Source organism: Acanthochromis polyacanthus, chromosome 24 (genome assembly GCF_021347895.1).
Source record: "Acanthochromis polyacanthus isolate Apoly-LR-REF ecotype Palm Island chromosome 24, KAUST_Apoly_ChrSc, whole genome shotgun sequence".
Lineage (NCBI taxonomy): Eukaryota > Metazoa > Chordata > Actinopteri > Pomacentridae > Acanthochromis > Acanthochromis polyacanthus.
Genome location: NC_067136.1, coordinates 4,217,907 through 4,234,477, shown reverse-complemented (window position 1 = coordinate 4,234,477; position 16,571 = coordinate 4,217,907). Strand labels below are relative to the sequence as shown.

At 44.3% G+C, this 16,571-nt stretch overlaps 1 protein-coding gene across 1 annotated transcript; it reads left to right on the top strand.

Annotated features, from left to right (window-relative positions):
• Positions 1 to 2,486: 2,486 nt before the first annotated feature.
• Positions 2,487 to 15,640, top strand: LOC110968114 (sodium/hydrogen exchanger 9B2). The gene is made up of 13 exons (XM_051944725.1): positions 2,487 to 2,624; positions 4,691 to 4,796; positions 5,324 to 5,494; positions 7,247 to 7,389; positions 7,468 to 7,595; positions 7,926 to 8,007; positions 8,553 to 8,646; positions 8,726 to 8,832; positions 8,910 to 9,059; positions 9,173 to 9,281; positions 9,352 to 9,488; positions 15,091 to 15,265; positions 15,340 to 15,640. Exons 1-13 carry the CDS (start codon positions 2,502 to 2,504, stop codon positions 15,426 to 15,428), a joined length of 1,614 nt encoding a protein of 537 aa, XP_051800685.1. The 5' UTR covers positions 2,487 to 2,501; the 3' UTR covers positions 15,429 to 15,640.
• The last annotated feature ends 931 nt before the right edge of the window (positions 15,641 to 16,571 follow it).

Here is a 16,571-nt window from a genome sequence, read left to right as displayed (position 1 = left end):
TTCATGTCTTATTGGGTGGTTTTGTGTCATTTAATACTCACAGTACATGTACATGTAATCCAGTACATGTACATGTACTGCAGTAGTTGTACATGTAATGCACTACATGTACATGTACTTCTACTGTGGTATCAGGACTGTGGTGACTGGTTTGTTCCAGATGATGGATGAAGAAGCCACCAAGCGTTACTGTCGGCCGAATGACGATGGGTCCAAACTGCACCAGGAACAGGTATCACTGGCCCCGCCCACCAATACGTGTAGGCCACACTCATCAACATATGTAACTGATAGGCCCCGCCCACCAGTTCTAAAACTGAGTGGCAGGCAGAAAGGTTCAACCTGAATATGACATTCTGTCCAAATACTTGTAGTTTTAAAGGTTTACTTTACACTAAATACTACACCTCTGTCTATATACTTGTAGTTTTAAAGGTTTATCCACCCCCCAAAAATATTTTTGTCAAAGTACTTGCTGTTTTGAAGATTTATTTCACACTAAATACTAAGTTCTGTCCAAATACTTTTATTTTTTCAGCTAAGTCCACTCAAAATACTATTTCTATCTCAAATTACTTGGAGTTTTAAAGTTTTATTCCAACATAAATATGACTCTCTGTCCAAGTATTTGTAGTTTTAAAGGTTTATTCCAGTGTAATCTGCCCATAGTTCACTATTTTGTTGTGTTTAATGATCATTTCTGTGAATTAGAGGAAAATATGTCCAGTTTCTAACCTGCAATCCTGGAGAGCAGAGCCACTGCAGGAACAGAGTTTTTCTTGAAGGAGGCGCTGCAGGAGAGAGAGTTAACCCTCATTAAACAGGAAGCTTCAGTCTTTAACCTGATTCATTCCTCATCTAGTTCCTCGTTTACAGCTGATCTAACGTGTTTACACGGGGAGGTTCAACGAGGCCATGAAGCCGATCGTCTGTTTAATGATTAAAAGATCAATAATCAATCAGCCCTGATTCAGACGACAGCAGAACAAGGAGAACAAACAGAGGAGGTGTGGAGAACAAACACAGAGCTTTAGAAGAAAGAACAACAAAGGGATCTGGAGAACAGAACGACATGTTCAAGTAGAACACAAATACAAGCTCTACACAGGTAGTACTCCAGTACTTCCATTAAGTACTGCACAAACTGAACTATAGAACAAATGATCAACACGGAAACATCTCATCTTGACCAAATTTAAAAACAATTAACGGAACCGACTTCTAAAATGTAAATATTTCTTCATTTTACTTTTAAATACATTAAAACTATTAATATTATTAATAATAACTGAGAATTGCAAATGTTAAAATACTACATCAGTGATAATCTAGTAACAGTATCCAGTACCTTACATCATGATGCTGCCTCCACCATGCTTCTACATCATGATGCCGAGACCCACCATGCTTCATCATGACTGCTGCCTCACCGCTGCTTCACCTTCATGGATTAGCCTGAAACCACCATGCCTTCATCATTGATGCTGCTCCACCGTGCTCACATCATGATGCCGAGACCACCATGCTTCATCATGATGCTGCCTCCACCATGCTTCACATCATGATGCCGAGACCACCATGATGCTGCCTCCACCATGCTTCATCATGATGCTGCCTCCACCATGCTTCACATCATGATGCTGCCTCCACCAAGCTTCACATCATGATGCTGCCTCCACCATGCTTCATCATGATACTGCCTCCACCGTGCTTCATCATGATGCTGCCACCACCATGCTACACATCATGATGCTGCCTCCACCATGCTTCACATCATGATGCTGCCTCCACCATGCTTCACATCATGATGCTGCCTCCACCATGCTTCATCATGATACTGCCTCCACCGTGCTTCATCATGATGCTGCCTCCACCATGCTTCACATCATGATGCTGCCACCACCATGCTTCACATCATGATGCTGCCTCCACCGTGCTTCACATCATGATGCCGAGACCACCATGATGCTGCCTCCACCATGCTTCATCATGATGCTGCCTCCACCATGCTTCACATCATGATGCTGCCTCCACCAAGCTTCATCATGATACTGCCTCCACCGTGCTTCATCATGATGCTGCCTCCACCGTGCTTCACATCATGATGCTGCCTCCACCATGCTTCATCATGATGCTGCCTCCACCGTGCTTCATCATGATGCTGCCTCCACCATGCTTCTTTCTAGTAACTTCTTTAGAGGAGTCATAGGTGTTTTGGTGGCCTCCCTCACTAGCCTCTTTCTTAATAATGGATATTTTACCTCCTGACTGATGATTTTAACGACCTTTCCTCAGAGTTTCATTTTGTCGGTTCCTTTAATAACAGAATATTATGATATATTGTCATTAATTAGCTTAGATTTTGATAAATAAAGTTTTCTCCTGAGAATACTGTGATACTCTGAGTGCATTGTTTACGGAAGCCGTGTTTATACTTTAATCGTGCTGTAGTAGGTGTTTAATTGCAGAGAGGACAAAGTGCACCAGCCCAGTCTCCGTCTATGTCTCTCACCCCTCTCTCTCCTACTCTCTCCTTTATAACGAACTGTGCTGGTCAGAGAGGGAGTAAAGTTCAGGAGGAGAGAGAGATCACAGTGCTGCCGAGGAGGAGCCAGCCAGACACGGTCAGTACTACTACTACTGGTAATACTACTAGTCATACTGCTAGGACTTGTACTACTACTAATACTACTACAACTAGTAATACTACTACTACTGCTACTACTAGTACTACCGCTAGTGGTAGTAGTAGTACTATTACTGCTACTATTACTACTACTACTACTCGTGCTACAACTAGTATTACTGCTACTACTACTACTAGTAGCAGTACTACTAGTACTACTGCTACTAGTAGTACTGCTGTACTACTACTAGTACTAACACTACTGCTACTATTCGCACTGCTTCTATTACTACTAGTAGTACTATTACTACTACCACTGCTGCTACTAGTGCTATTGATTGTCATTTCTCATCCCTGTGCATATTGTAAATAATATTACTACTATTTTATTCTTGTTTTTTACTATTACCATTTGTATTGCTACATATGCTGCTGTAACGGTGTGGGGAGAAATAAAGGACTAGCTTGTCTTTTTACTACTACTAATGTGATTATTAATACCTCTAGTACTATTAATACTAATACTACTTCTACTATTACTATCACTGTTACCACTGCTACTAACAATAATAATAACACTAGTACTGCTAGTAAGATAAGATAAGATAAAGATACTTTATTGACCCCCAGAGGGTAAATCCAGGTGACCAGCGGCCCACAGAGTGTGACATGCATTCACATGTATCCCTACACAGTAAAAAAAGATCAATAGTACAAAACAATAAATAACAGGTTAAAAACTCATCTGATCCATTCAATAGTAATACTACTAGTACTACTACTACTACTATTCAGATTTAGTTTTTGTTCCAGAAACGTCCTGAGAAACTTCAGGACGAGGGTTCTAGGAGCCGTTTTTGTTGGTATTTTTGGAAGATTCTTGAGATGTGTTGGGCGGTTCCATCAACATTTAAAAGCTGAGAGTTGTAGAAGACGTTCTAGAGCTCTTTGGGAGCTCTGATGGAGTCTTTGAGGTGTTTTTAGGTTGAACCCACAGATAGAGTACGCCCCCTGGTGGCAGAGAACAGAACCAGCGTTTGTTAGTGGAAGATGATGATGATTTACCTTCTCCACTCTGAATCCTTCTCTCTGAAGGAGCAGCATGGACGGAACCATGACGGCTGGAGACACTGCAGTCAGAACATGAGAGACTACAATGTTCTACTAATGTTCTACAAATGTTCTAATCATGTTCTACTGATGTCAGCAGGAAATTTTCTTTCAGTTACCAGAATCTTTTAAAGATGTTCTAAAAATGTTTGGCTCTCCAAACTGAATGCTGCACTGAGAATGTTCTTCCGTTGTCATGGAGCGCTGTCAGAATGTTCAATAGATTCTGTAATGTGTTCCTCAACAACATCATCAGAACATCCTGAGAACATTGCAGGCAGAACGTTCTGCCTTTACCACTGTATCACAGCACAGGGACATCTTATGAAGAATGTTCTGAGTTCTCGATAACATTGCTAAAACATTCTTTTAAGTGTTGCATTGAGAAACTTGTTCCTTTATCATAGTGTAGAAGAACATTCGAGATGTGTTCCCTCAACAAAGAGCCAAAACGTTCCACCTTTGATAAATTTCCTGTTAGTGCAGTGTTTTATAAAAAATTTTGACGACATCTGGAGAACATTTTTGGAATTTTAGTTTGAGAACATTCCTCTTTTGCTGTCGGTATTCCTGACAACGTTCTCTGAATGTTGATGGTAGAACATTGGATTTATGTTGTAAGAACCTCAGTGGAAATGGCAGAATGTTCCACATTTGCTAATATGTCACATTATAGGAACGTATTATGAAGAAGGTTCTGTCATCGGAGGCCTCAACAACATCTGGAAAACGTTCTGTGAATGTTGGTTTGAGGACGTTCCCCCTTCAATAAAACAGAACATCATCTACGATCTCTGAATGTTGACATTAGAACATTATTTGATTGTAGGGGGATCGCTGAAAATAAACATCTGAACATTTAATTAAAACAATAATTATTTTGATGTTATCTAAATGTTGTGGGAATGTTCTCGGACAGTTCCCATCAGTGAGGTTCTGTGTGTTTGCTTGCAGATCAAGATGGCCTCCTCAGAACCGTCGTCCTGCTGTGCATCCTGCATCGCTCTGAAGGAACGTTGTCCTCGTCCTCAGGGTCTCCTCAACCTGCTCATCACCAAACGTAATAGAACTCACTGCTTCCTTCCAGTTCTCATGTGGTTCCTCCGTCTGGGTTCCTCATATTGTTCTTCATGTGGTTCCTCATGTGGTTCTTCATGTAGTTCCTCTGTCTGGGTTACTTATGTGGTTCTTCATGTGGTTCCTCATATGGTTCTTCATGTGGTTCCTCTGTCTGGGTTACTTATGTGGTTCTTCATGTGGTTCCTCATATGGTTCTTCATGTGGTTCTTCATGTAGTTCCTCTGTCTGGGTTACTCATGTGGTTCTTCATGTGGTTCCTCATATGGTTCTTCATATGGTTCTTCATGTGGTTCTTCATGTAGTTCCTCTGTCTGGGTTACTCATGTGGTTCTTCATGTGGTTCCTCATATGGTTCTTCATATGGTTCTTCATGTGGTTCCTCTGTCTGGGTTACTCATGTGGTTCTTCATGTGGTTCCTCATATAGTTCCTCATATGGTTCTTCATATGGTTCTTCACGTGGTTCCTCATGTGGTTCCTCATGTGGTTCCTGTGTCTGGTTCCTCAGTGTGTCTCTTTGCTCTGCTGTTTGGCGTGGTCTGGTCCATCACTGGTCAGGAGTGTCTACCTGGAGGGAACCTCTTCGGTCTAGTCATCCTCTTCATCTGCTCTGTCCTTGGAGGGAAGCTGGTCGGACTGATCCAACTGCCCACGCTGCCCCCCTTCCCTCCACTACTTGGTACGACCAGACTACTCAGTCCAGCATACCTTAAACCACAATAATAGACCTGTACTAACGTAGAATCATCTGATCTAGGCTAACTTCTACTAATGTAGCATCATCTGATCCAGACTAACCTGTACTAACATATCATCACATGATCCACGCTAACTTCTACTAACGTAGCATCATCTGATCCAGGCTAACTTCTACTAACGTAGTATAATCTGATCCAGGCTAACTTCTACTAACGTAGTATAATCTGATCCAGGCTAACTTCTACTAACGTAGTATAATCTGATCCAGGCTAACTTCTACTAACGTAGCATCATCTGATCCAGGCTAACTTCTACTAACGTAGCATCATCTGATCCAGGCTAACTTCTACTAACGTAGCATCATCTGATCCAGGCTAACTTCTACTAACGTAGTATAATCTGATCCAGGCTAACTTCTACTAACGTAGTATAATCTGATCCAGGCTAACCTGTACTAACGTAGTATCATCTGATCCAGGCTAACTTCTACTAACGTAGTATAATCTGATCCAGACTAACCTGTACTAATGTAGTATCATCTGATCCAGGCTAACCTGTACTAACGTAGTATCATCTGATCCAGGCTAACTTCTACTAACGTAGTATAATCTGATCCAGACTAACCTGCACTAACGTAGTATAATCTGATCCAGACTAACCTGCACTAACGTAGTATAATCTGATCCAGACTAACCTGTACTAATGTAGCATCATCTGATCTAGACTAACCTGTACTAATGTAGTATCATCTGATCTAGAGTTATCCAGACTAACTTCATCTAGTCTAAACCTAACTTCTTTCTAATCTAGTTGGATTAGGTTTATTTTGTCATTATTACTATACGATAATGTTGCTTATTTGAACCGACAATTCAGTAAAGAAAAGTTGTATTACCTTTGCTGACATGTTTCGACAGCCTCTGCTGTCTTCCTCAGAGCGTCATCTCACGTTTGGTGACGTGTCCTTTTTATCACGTGGTTGGTTTGACAGATCTGTCAGAATCTGTCAAACCAACCACGCCTCCCGCCGTCCGGTGGTCTCTGGAGGATGGTGTCCCAGGTATGCGAGAGGATGTAGGCCCCCTCGTCCCGGTTTATGGTGCAACTCACCCACTTCCTGATCTCGATGGCTTCCGTGATCCATCGTTTATGTTTATTTGTCTTCGAGGCTATAATCCTCCCCCCATCCCAACGGAGACAAATAAGCATAAACGATGGATCAAGGAAGCCATCGAAATCAGGAAGCGGGCAAGCTGCACCATGAACCGGGACGAGGGGGCCTACATCCTCTCGCATACCTGGGACACCATCCTCCAGAGACCACCGGACGGTGGGAGGCGTGGTTGGTTTGACAGATTCTGACAGATCTGTCAAACTGATCACGTGATAAAAAGGACACGTCAGCAAACATCAGATGACGCTCTGAGGAAGACAGCAGGAGCTGTCGAAACATGTCAGCAAAGTTAATGCAACTTTTCTTTACTGAATTGTCGGTTCAAATAAGCAACGATATCATTCCTTATAATCTATTTAAACTTATCCTAAGTTAAACAACCTGTCTTATATAGTTTGTCCTGATCTTATCCTGATCTCCATTAGCCTGAAATTCTAGCCTCTCCCATTCTAATCTAATCTAATCTAATCTAATCTAATCAAGTGTCTCGTATGTAGTACCTAGTATTTAGTATCTACTATCCAGTACCTGGTATGTTGTATCTAACCTCTAAAACAGGCATGCTGCTGGCCGGCCTCGTCTTGCGGAACGTTCCCTACATCACGGACGCCGTCTTCATCGACACTCACTGGTCTGCAGCTCTGAGGAACATCGCGCTGTCCATCATCCTGACCAGAGCCGGGCTGGGCCTTGACCCCTCAGTATGCACCGCACATGCTCAGTAGTCCCCTGCTGACCTCACAGCGCTCTAACCAATGATGTTGTGTGTCTGTGTGCAGGCGCTGCGGCGGCTGAAGGCCGTGTGCGTTCGCCTCGCCATCGGTCCCTGTGTGGTGGAGGCCTGCTGTGTAGCCGTGGTGTCCCACCTACTGCTGGGGCTGCCCTGGACCTGGGGCTTCATCCTGGGGTAACACAACAACAGTACACAACACAACAATGGACACACAATACACAACAACAATACACAACACCACCTGCTGCTGGGGCTGCCCTGGACCTGGGGCTTCATCCTGGGGTAACACAACAACAGTACACAACACAACAATGGACACACAACAATACACAACAACAATACACAACACCACCTGCTGCTGGGGCTGCCCTGGACTTGGGGCTTCATCCTGGGGTAACACAACAACAATACACAACAGACACACAACAACAGACAGAACTGTACCATGCTACATGCTAGCTGCAGCTAACTGTGTATTAAATGTGTCTCCATGTTCTCTTGCAGCTTCGTTCTGGCTGCAGTGTCTCCAGCCGTTGTGGTTCCGTCCATGTTGCTCCTTCAGAGAGAAGGATTTGGAGTGGAGAAGGTAAATCATCATCATCTTCCACTAACAAAAGCTGGTTCTCTGCCACCAGAGGGCGTACTCTATCTGTGGGTTCAACCTAAAAACACCTCAAAGACTCCATCAGAGCTCCCAAAAGAGCTCTAGAACTTCTTCTAAAACTCTGAACTTCGAACTGATGATAGAATCGCCCAACAAATCAGAAGAACCTTTCAAAATACCAACAAAATCGGCTCCTAGAACTCTCATAATGATCACTAAGACCTCTACAAAGACCTCCTATAGCACCCTCTGTGACAACATCTTCCTAAAGAACCTCTAGCACCATCCTAAAGACCTGTAGAACCTCCCCCACTACAACACAACCACCCCACTGACCTCCAGAACAAATATAATATCTGAGAAACTTCAGTCTGTCACCAGTAGAACCACCTAAAACATCTTTAGATCCTCCTTGTCCAAGAATGTCAGGACCACTAGACAATCTAAACTCATCCAAGAACCTCCTAAAGGACCATAAAAACAGTTCTAATGATGGGTTCTCCTGTTCTCTGTGGTTCTGTGTCCAGGGAATCCCCACCCTACTGATGGCTGCTGGAAGCTTCGATGATATTCTGGCTATAACGGGGTTCTCCACCTGCCTGGGCATCGCCTTCTCTACAGGTCTCAGAGAACCTTCTGTCCTGTTCTGATTGACTCCACCCTGCCTGTTCTACATGTTGTGCTGGTTCTTGTTCTGCAGGTTCTACCTGGATGAACATACTGAAGGGTCTGCTGGAGGTGGTGGGAGGCGTGATAGCTGGACTCATCCTGGGCCTGTTCCTGGTCTGGTTCCCCAGCAGAGACCAGGTCTGACATGGTCTCATGTTCCAGTTCTATCAGTCATGTATCAGAATGGGTTTCTTAATGCTGTCTGTCTTCTGCAGGAGGACCTGGTGCTGAGGAGAACCCTCATGCTTTTGGGTCTGTCCATATTTTCGGTCTTCTTCAGTCATGTCATTGGTTTTGCTGGAGCTGGTGGTCTCTGCACGTTGGTTCTGTCCTTCCTGGCTGCTCTCGGCTGGAAGACCGACAAGGTAGTGCTCCTCAGGATCACTTAAAGCTGGATTCAGCCACATCCACACAAATCTGAGTTTCTTCTGACCACTAAATGGGACTTAGATCCAGGTGTTTCTGACTTTGTGTGCAGGCCCCGGTGGCAGCCCTGGTGGGTCAGTCCTGGGATGTATTCCAGCCTCTCCTGTTTGGTCTGATTGGAGCTGAGATCACCATAGCAACCCTGAGTCCGAGCACCGTGGGTAAGAACTGTCCTCTGAGACTCTTCAGTGGTTCAGCAGCTTTCGTACCCACTCTGGTATCTCTGGTCAGGTCTGGGCATGGCCTGCATCCTCATCGGTCTGGTGATTCGTCTGCTGGTCACCTTCCTGCTGGTCCACTATGGACGCTTCAACCTGAAAGAGAAGTTCTTCATCGCTGTGGCGTGGCTGCCTAAAGCCACCGTACAGGTCTGTGAGACTGCTAAAATAACTCTTCATTGACCAAAATAACCACCTAAAGAACCTCTAAAACCTTCAGAATCACCTCCATCAGGACCAGAACATCCTAAAGACTAAAGAAATTACACTTGTAACGGACCTGTAGATCACTGACCACAAGAACCAGGACAACCAAAATCTCGAAGGTCTTTAAAAGCTGCCGGCACTCCAATTTATCACTCAAACCTCCTCAATTGGTCCTTAATTATTATAAAGAACCTCTAGATCAGGGGTCGGCAACCCGCGGCTCCGGAGCCACATGTGGCTCTTTCAGCCCTCTGTTGTGGCTCCCTGTAACTTCGGAAAATAAATTGTTCTGCCTTTCAGGCGCGTTTCAATGCATTTTAATATAGAGAGTTTTATTGTGAAATTACCGCTCTTATTTTGATGTGTCACTCCACTGGATGTGCTGCTGGGGTTTCCCCCTGGGACATGAGAGCGGCAAGTTGATGCAGAGAAACAACACGGAGCTTCCGATTCCCACACGTTTCATGCCTTTTTTTTGTTTTACTCCTGGAGAAGCAACGCCTGTAGTTTCACATCGTTTTGTACTCACGAATGACAAGCCTGTATATTAAAGCTCCACTCCAAGAAAGACACGTCTTGTCTCTGAGTCAAAAGTACTCGTGAGTACTAATCTAAACTATGGATAATTGTCTTGCTCAGTATCTACTCTTTGATAGGGTAATACGACGTTACTCGCAAGAACACGTCCAGCATCCAGGCAGCAGGTCAGAGAGTCAGAAGAGTGTCGTCTTGGAAAATAGGGCAGCGACTTACCAGAGAAAAGTTCTTAGCTTATGATAAATAGATTTTACAAGTTAAATAGACATTCGCAAAATATTGATTTCCAGCTAACATTACGTAACATATGAGGTCCAGGAGCAAAAATGACATTAACCAAGTAAGTTTGAAGTTTATTAATGGAATGCCAATAGAGATGTAGCATCTCGTTTTCAAGGGGGTCCATAAACACATACATATATAAACACAATTTACAATGATAAATATTAGTGGTAGGACACAATAAAAAAATGAATCTATCTAATTAGAGTCTTTGTAATTAATTAATCACGACTGATTAACAAGAGCATAGAGGTAAAAAAAAGCCATATATGCAGTGTTGTCTTCATTTTAAATGCCAAAAGGATTTTGCGGCTCCCGGTGTTTTCTTTTCTGTGGGAAACGGGTCGAAATGGCTCTTTGAGTGTTAAAGGTTGCCGACCCCTGGTCTAGAGCCTTAAAGAAACTTCGTAAAGCACCATTAGAACCTTTAAGCCAACTCAAATGCCAACAGTGATCACCAGAGCTACGAAAATCACTGACAGAAAAATCATTTTAGAACTATTTGTAACCACCAAGCCTCCACGATGCCCATTAGACACTAAGTGAAGCTCAAACCTTCCTAAATAAGGATAACCACCCAAATGTCTCGTAGAGTTTCCTCAGTCAAGACTAAAATCCAAATAAATCCAAATGAACTACCCAGATGACCCCTAAAATCTTTGTCTGAACCTTAAATCACAGATAGAACGCTCTGAACTAGCCCCATAACCCCTTCAATGACTGCTAGAACTTAAAGTACTCACTCACCCACCCAAAGGCCCTCTAGAACTTCCTCAGTCATCACTAAAATCTTTTTACTGAACATTAGAACCACCTAAAGGACCCCTGAAATTACATCTGTCACTAGCACAACCAATTAATAAGCTACTGTACCCACCAAGAACATGTAATCATCATTAGAAGCTCTCATATAACTACTCGAGCCCTCCAAGAAAACCCCAAACCTCGTCAATGACTGCTAGAACTTCAGTTATGACCATAACATGTCCAAGTCCCTTTTGAACTTCCAGACTCTCAACTACAACCTAAATGACCTCTAATATCACCTCAGTGATCACTAGAACCCTCTAAGAACTTCTTCACTAACATGAAACATGATCATACCCTGGACATCTAACATCTCCACCAGAACCCTCTAAATGACCTCTAGAACCACCTCAATCTCTTCTAAAACATGGGTAATGATAACAACCACCCACAGGCCCCACAGAACGTCCTTACTTGAAACCTAAATAAACTCCTTACATGAACCCTGAAACCCTGTCAGTAGCTGAAAGAATCTTCTAGCCCACCAACAACACATCAGCTTGATTAGAACCTCCTACATTCCCCCTAGAACTCTCAGTGACTGTTAGAACCTAAATGACTACAACACCCACCTCAATGTCCTTCCCATTGACCCCTAAAACTGCTAGAATCTTTTTATGATGAGAGTCAACCAAAAAACATTGTCTTGATTAGAACCATCTAAATAATCAGTAGAACCTTCTACATGACCATAACAGTTGCCTCAATGGCTACAAAGAACTAAATCACCATCCCAAGACCATCTAGACCTTCCTTTGTTCTGATTAATACCTCCTCAGTGGCCGAAAGAATGACCAAAATGACCCCCGAACACAATCTTAATTAAAACCCTCTAAATGACCATCAAAGGTTCTTAATGACTACTAGAACATAAATATCTAGAATTATAAATGACCTCTGCAGCGTCATCTGTAATCTTTTAATGATCAACTATACCCACTAAAAACACAACCATGACTAGAACTCCTTAAACCACCACTAGAACCTCCAACGTACCCTCAGAACCTCTTCAGTGACTACCAACACCTGACCACAATAACTACAGTGCCTTGTGAAAGTATTCGGCCCCCTTGAACTTTTCAACCTTTCGCCACATTTCAGGCTTCAAACATAAAGATATAAAATTCTAATTTTTTTGTCAAGAATCAACAACAAGTGGGACACAATCGTGAAGTGGAACGAAATTTATTGGATATTTTAAACTTTTTAACAAATAAAAACCTGAAAAGTGGGGCGTGCAATATTATTCGGCCCCCTTGCATTAATACTTTGTAGCGCCACCTTTTGCTGCAATTACAGCTGCAAGTCGCTTAGGGTATGTCTCTATCAGTTTTGCACATCCAGAGACTGAAATTCTTGCCCATTCTTCCTTGCAAAACAGCTGGAGCTCAGTGAGGTTGGATGGAGAGCGTTTGTGAACAGCAGTCTTCAGCTCTGCCCACAGATTCTGGATTGGATTCAGGTCTGGACTTTGACTTGGCCATTCTAACACCTGGTTACGTTTATTTGTGAACCATTCCACTGTAGATTTGGCTTTATGTTTTGGATCATTGTCCTGTTGGAAGATAAATCTCCGTCCCAGTCTCAGGTCTTTTGCAGACTCCAACAGGTTTTCTTCCAGAATGGTCCTGTATTTGGCTCCATTCATCTTCCCATCAATTTTAACCATCTTCCCTGTCCCTGCTGAAGAAAAGCAGGCCCAAACCATGAGGCTGCCACCACCATGTTTGACAGTGGGGATGGTGTGTTCAGGGTGATGAGCCAGCCCGGTCTCACGGGGATTCGTGAAACTGTCACGTCAGTTTTTGTTTCGGTTTCGTGCGCACCAACACGATGTCGTCATGTTTTTCGTGCCCCTCACCACGAGCGAAACCCGCTGTGGTAATCACATCTGAAAGTGGTTTATACCGGCGGATTCATGACGATCTAAGCTGTCCATTGGCGTTTGCGGCCGCCGCTGCGGCCGCCACTTCGGCCGCCGGACATTCTTTAAATTCCTATGCAAATTCGGCGGATTCGTGATGATTTAAGCTACCCATCGGCGTTTGCGGCCGCCGCCGCGGCCCCATTGCGGCCGCCAGACATCCAGCCGCTGCCGCGCCCGCAAACGCCGATGGACAGCTTAAATCGTCATGAATCCGCCGGTATAAACCACTTTCAGATGTGATCCAGCCGCTATTGCGGCCGGATGTCCGGCGGCCGCAAACGCCGATGGACAGCTTAGATCGTCATGAATCCGCCGAATTTGCATAGGAATTTAAAGAATGTCCGGCGGCCGAAGCGGCGGCCGCAAACGCCGATGGACAGCTTAGATCATCATGAATCCGCCGGTATAAACCACTTTCAGATGTGATTACCACAGCGGGTTTCGCTCGTGGTGAGCGGCACGAAAAACATGACGACATCGTGTTGGTGCGCACGAAACCAAAACAAAAACTGACGTGACAGTTTCACGAATCCCCGTGAGACCGTGTTGGATGAGCTGTGTTGCTTTTACGCCAAACATATCGTTTTGCATTGTGGCCAAAAAGTTGGATTTTGGTTTCATCTGACCAGAGCACCTTCTTCCACATGTTTGCTGTGTCTCCCAGGTGGCTTGTGGCAAACTTCAAACCAGACTTTTTTTATGGATATCTTTGAGAAATGGCTTTCTTCTTGCCACTCTTCCATAAAGGCCAGATTTGTGCAGTGTACGACTGATTGTTGTCCTATGGACAGACTCTCCCACCTCAGCTGTAGATCTCTGCAGTTCATCCAGAGTGATCATGGGCCTCTTGGCTGCATCTCTGATCAGTCTTCTCCTTGTTGGAGGTGAAAGTTTAGAGGGACGGCCGGGTCTTGGTAGATTTGCAGTGGTCTGATACTCCTTCCATTTCAATATGATTGCTTGCACAGTGCTCCTTGAGATGTTTAAAGCTTGGGAAATCTTTTTGTATCCAAATCCGGCATTAAACTTCTCCACAACAGTATCTGGGACCTGCCTGGTGTGTTCCTTGGTCTTCATGATGCTCTCTGCACTTTCAACAGAACCCTGAGACTATCACAGAGCAGGTGCATTTATACGGAGACTTGATTACACACAGGTGGATTCTATTTATCATCATCAGTCATTTAGGACAACATTGGATCATTCAGAGATCCTCACTGAACTTCTGGAGTGAGTTTGCTGCACTGAAAGTAAAGGGGCAGAATAATATTGCACGCCCCACTTTTCAGGTTTTTATTTGTTAAAAAAGTTTAAAATATCCAATAAATTTCGTTCCACTTCACGATTGTGTCCCACTTGTTGATTCTTGACAAAAAATTAAAATTTTATATATTTATGTTTGAAACCTGAAATGTGGCGAAAGGTTGAAAAGTTCAAGGGGGCCGAATACTTTCACAAGGCACTGTACCTCTCCAGTAACCCGTAGAACCTTCTAATAACCCCCAGATCTTCCAATAACCCCCAGAACTCTCCAATAACCCCTAGAACACTCCAATAACCCTCGAACCTTCCAGTAACCCCCAGAACCTCCCAATAACCCCTAGAACCCTCCAATAACCCCCAGAACCCTCCAGTAACCCCCAGAACCCTCCAGTAACCCCCAGAACCTTCCAATAACCCCTAGAACCCTCTAATAACCCATAGAACCCTCCAGTAACCCCCTCCAGAACCTTCCAATAACCCCTAGAACCCTCTAATAACCCATAGAACCCTCCAGTAACCCCCCCCAGAACCTTCCAATAACCCCCAGAACCCTCCAATAACCCCTAGAACCTTCCAATAACCCCTAGAACCCTCCAGTAACCCCTAGAACCCTCCAGTAACCCCCCAGAACCTTCCAATAATCCCGAGAACCCAACAATAACCCCTAGAACCCCACAATGACCCCTAGAACGTCTTTGTGACTGGAGGGTACCTCTTCGTGTCGACCAGGCTGCCATCGGCTCCAAGGCGCTGGACATGGCGAGGGAGGAAGGTGACGAGGTCTTGATGAAGTTTGGTTTGGACGTGCTAACATTAGCCGTGTTGGCCATCCTGACCACGGCGCCCATCGGTGCTCTGGGTATTGGTCTGGCTGGACCCCGCCTCCTGGCCCGGCAGGTCAAAGGTGAGCACACAAACTTCTGCAGATGTTCTCGCTTTGTTCAAGACTCTTTATTTACTGTTGAATCTTCATCTCAGGAGAAGAAGTGGATGACGAAGCCTCATCTCCCTGTCGCAACAGCATCGTTCAAGAAAAAGACAGCGTGACCCTGGAGAGCAAACTATGAGGCTTCTGATTGGACAAACGGACTCTGACTACATTTATAGCACTCCCTCTGGCCACTCCTTACGTAGATGAACCATAGTATGTAGCTGCTTGAGGTTTTTAGATGTTCCTGCTCGTTTCTTCTATGCTTTGATAGCTGACCTGCTGTCCATGTGTGAATGTTTCATTATGATGTTCTTTATGATGCTAATAACAGTAAAGTCAGAGAAACTGCTCTGTGTCCTGTGGTACTGAACAGAAGCTTAGAACACACCAATGAAAGAACGGTCTCACAGGAAACAAACATTACAAGACATCTACAAGATGACCACCATCCTCTCCCTCGTTTTACTGGTATTTAGGTCCAGGTTGTTGTGGAATGTAGCCGCAAGGGGACACAAGCCAGTGTCTTATTGTGCCGGTCCCAAGCCCGGATAAATACAGAGGGTTGTGACAGGAAGGGCATCCGACGTAAAACTTTGGCCAAATCAAACATGCGAATCAAATGTATGACTTCCATACCGGATCGGTCGAGGCCCGGGTTAACAACGGCCATCGGTGCTGTCGACCTACAGGGTGCCGGTGGAAAATGGACGACTGTTGGTCGAAGAAGGAGGGGAGGAAGGTGTGTTCGTAGGAAGAGAGGGAAGAGGAACACCAAGAGTGTAGGACTGAGAGTAGGGACTTTGAATGTTGGAACTATGACAGGAAAAGGTAGAGAGCTGGTTGACATGATGCAGAGGAGGAAGGTGGACATACTGTGTGTCCAGGAGACCAGGTGGAAAGGTAGTAAAGCTAGAAGTTTAGGAGCAGGGTTCAAGTTGTTCTATCATGGTGTAGATAGGAAGAGAAATGGAGTAGGAGTTATCTTGAAGGAGAAGTTTGTTAGGAATGTCCTGGAGGGAAAAAGAGTGTCAGACCGAGTGATGAGCCTGAAGCTAGAAATTGAAGGTGTGACGTTCAATGTTGTTAGTGGGTATGCTGCACAGGTAGGATGTGAGCTGGAGGAGAAGGAGAAATTGTGGTTGGACCTTGATGAAGTGATGCAGAGCATCCCTAGAAGTGAGAGAGTTGTCATTGGTGCAGAAAACAGAGATGATGAGGAGGTCATGGGCAGGTTTGGTATCCAGGAGAGGAACGCAGAAGGACAGATGGTGGTTGACTT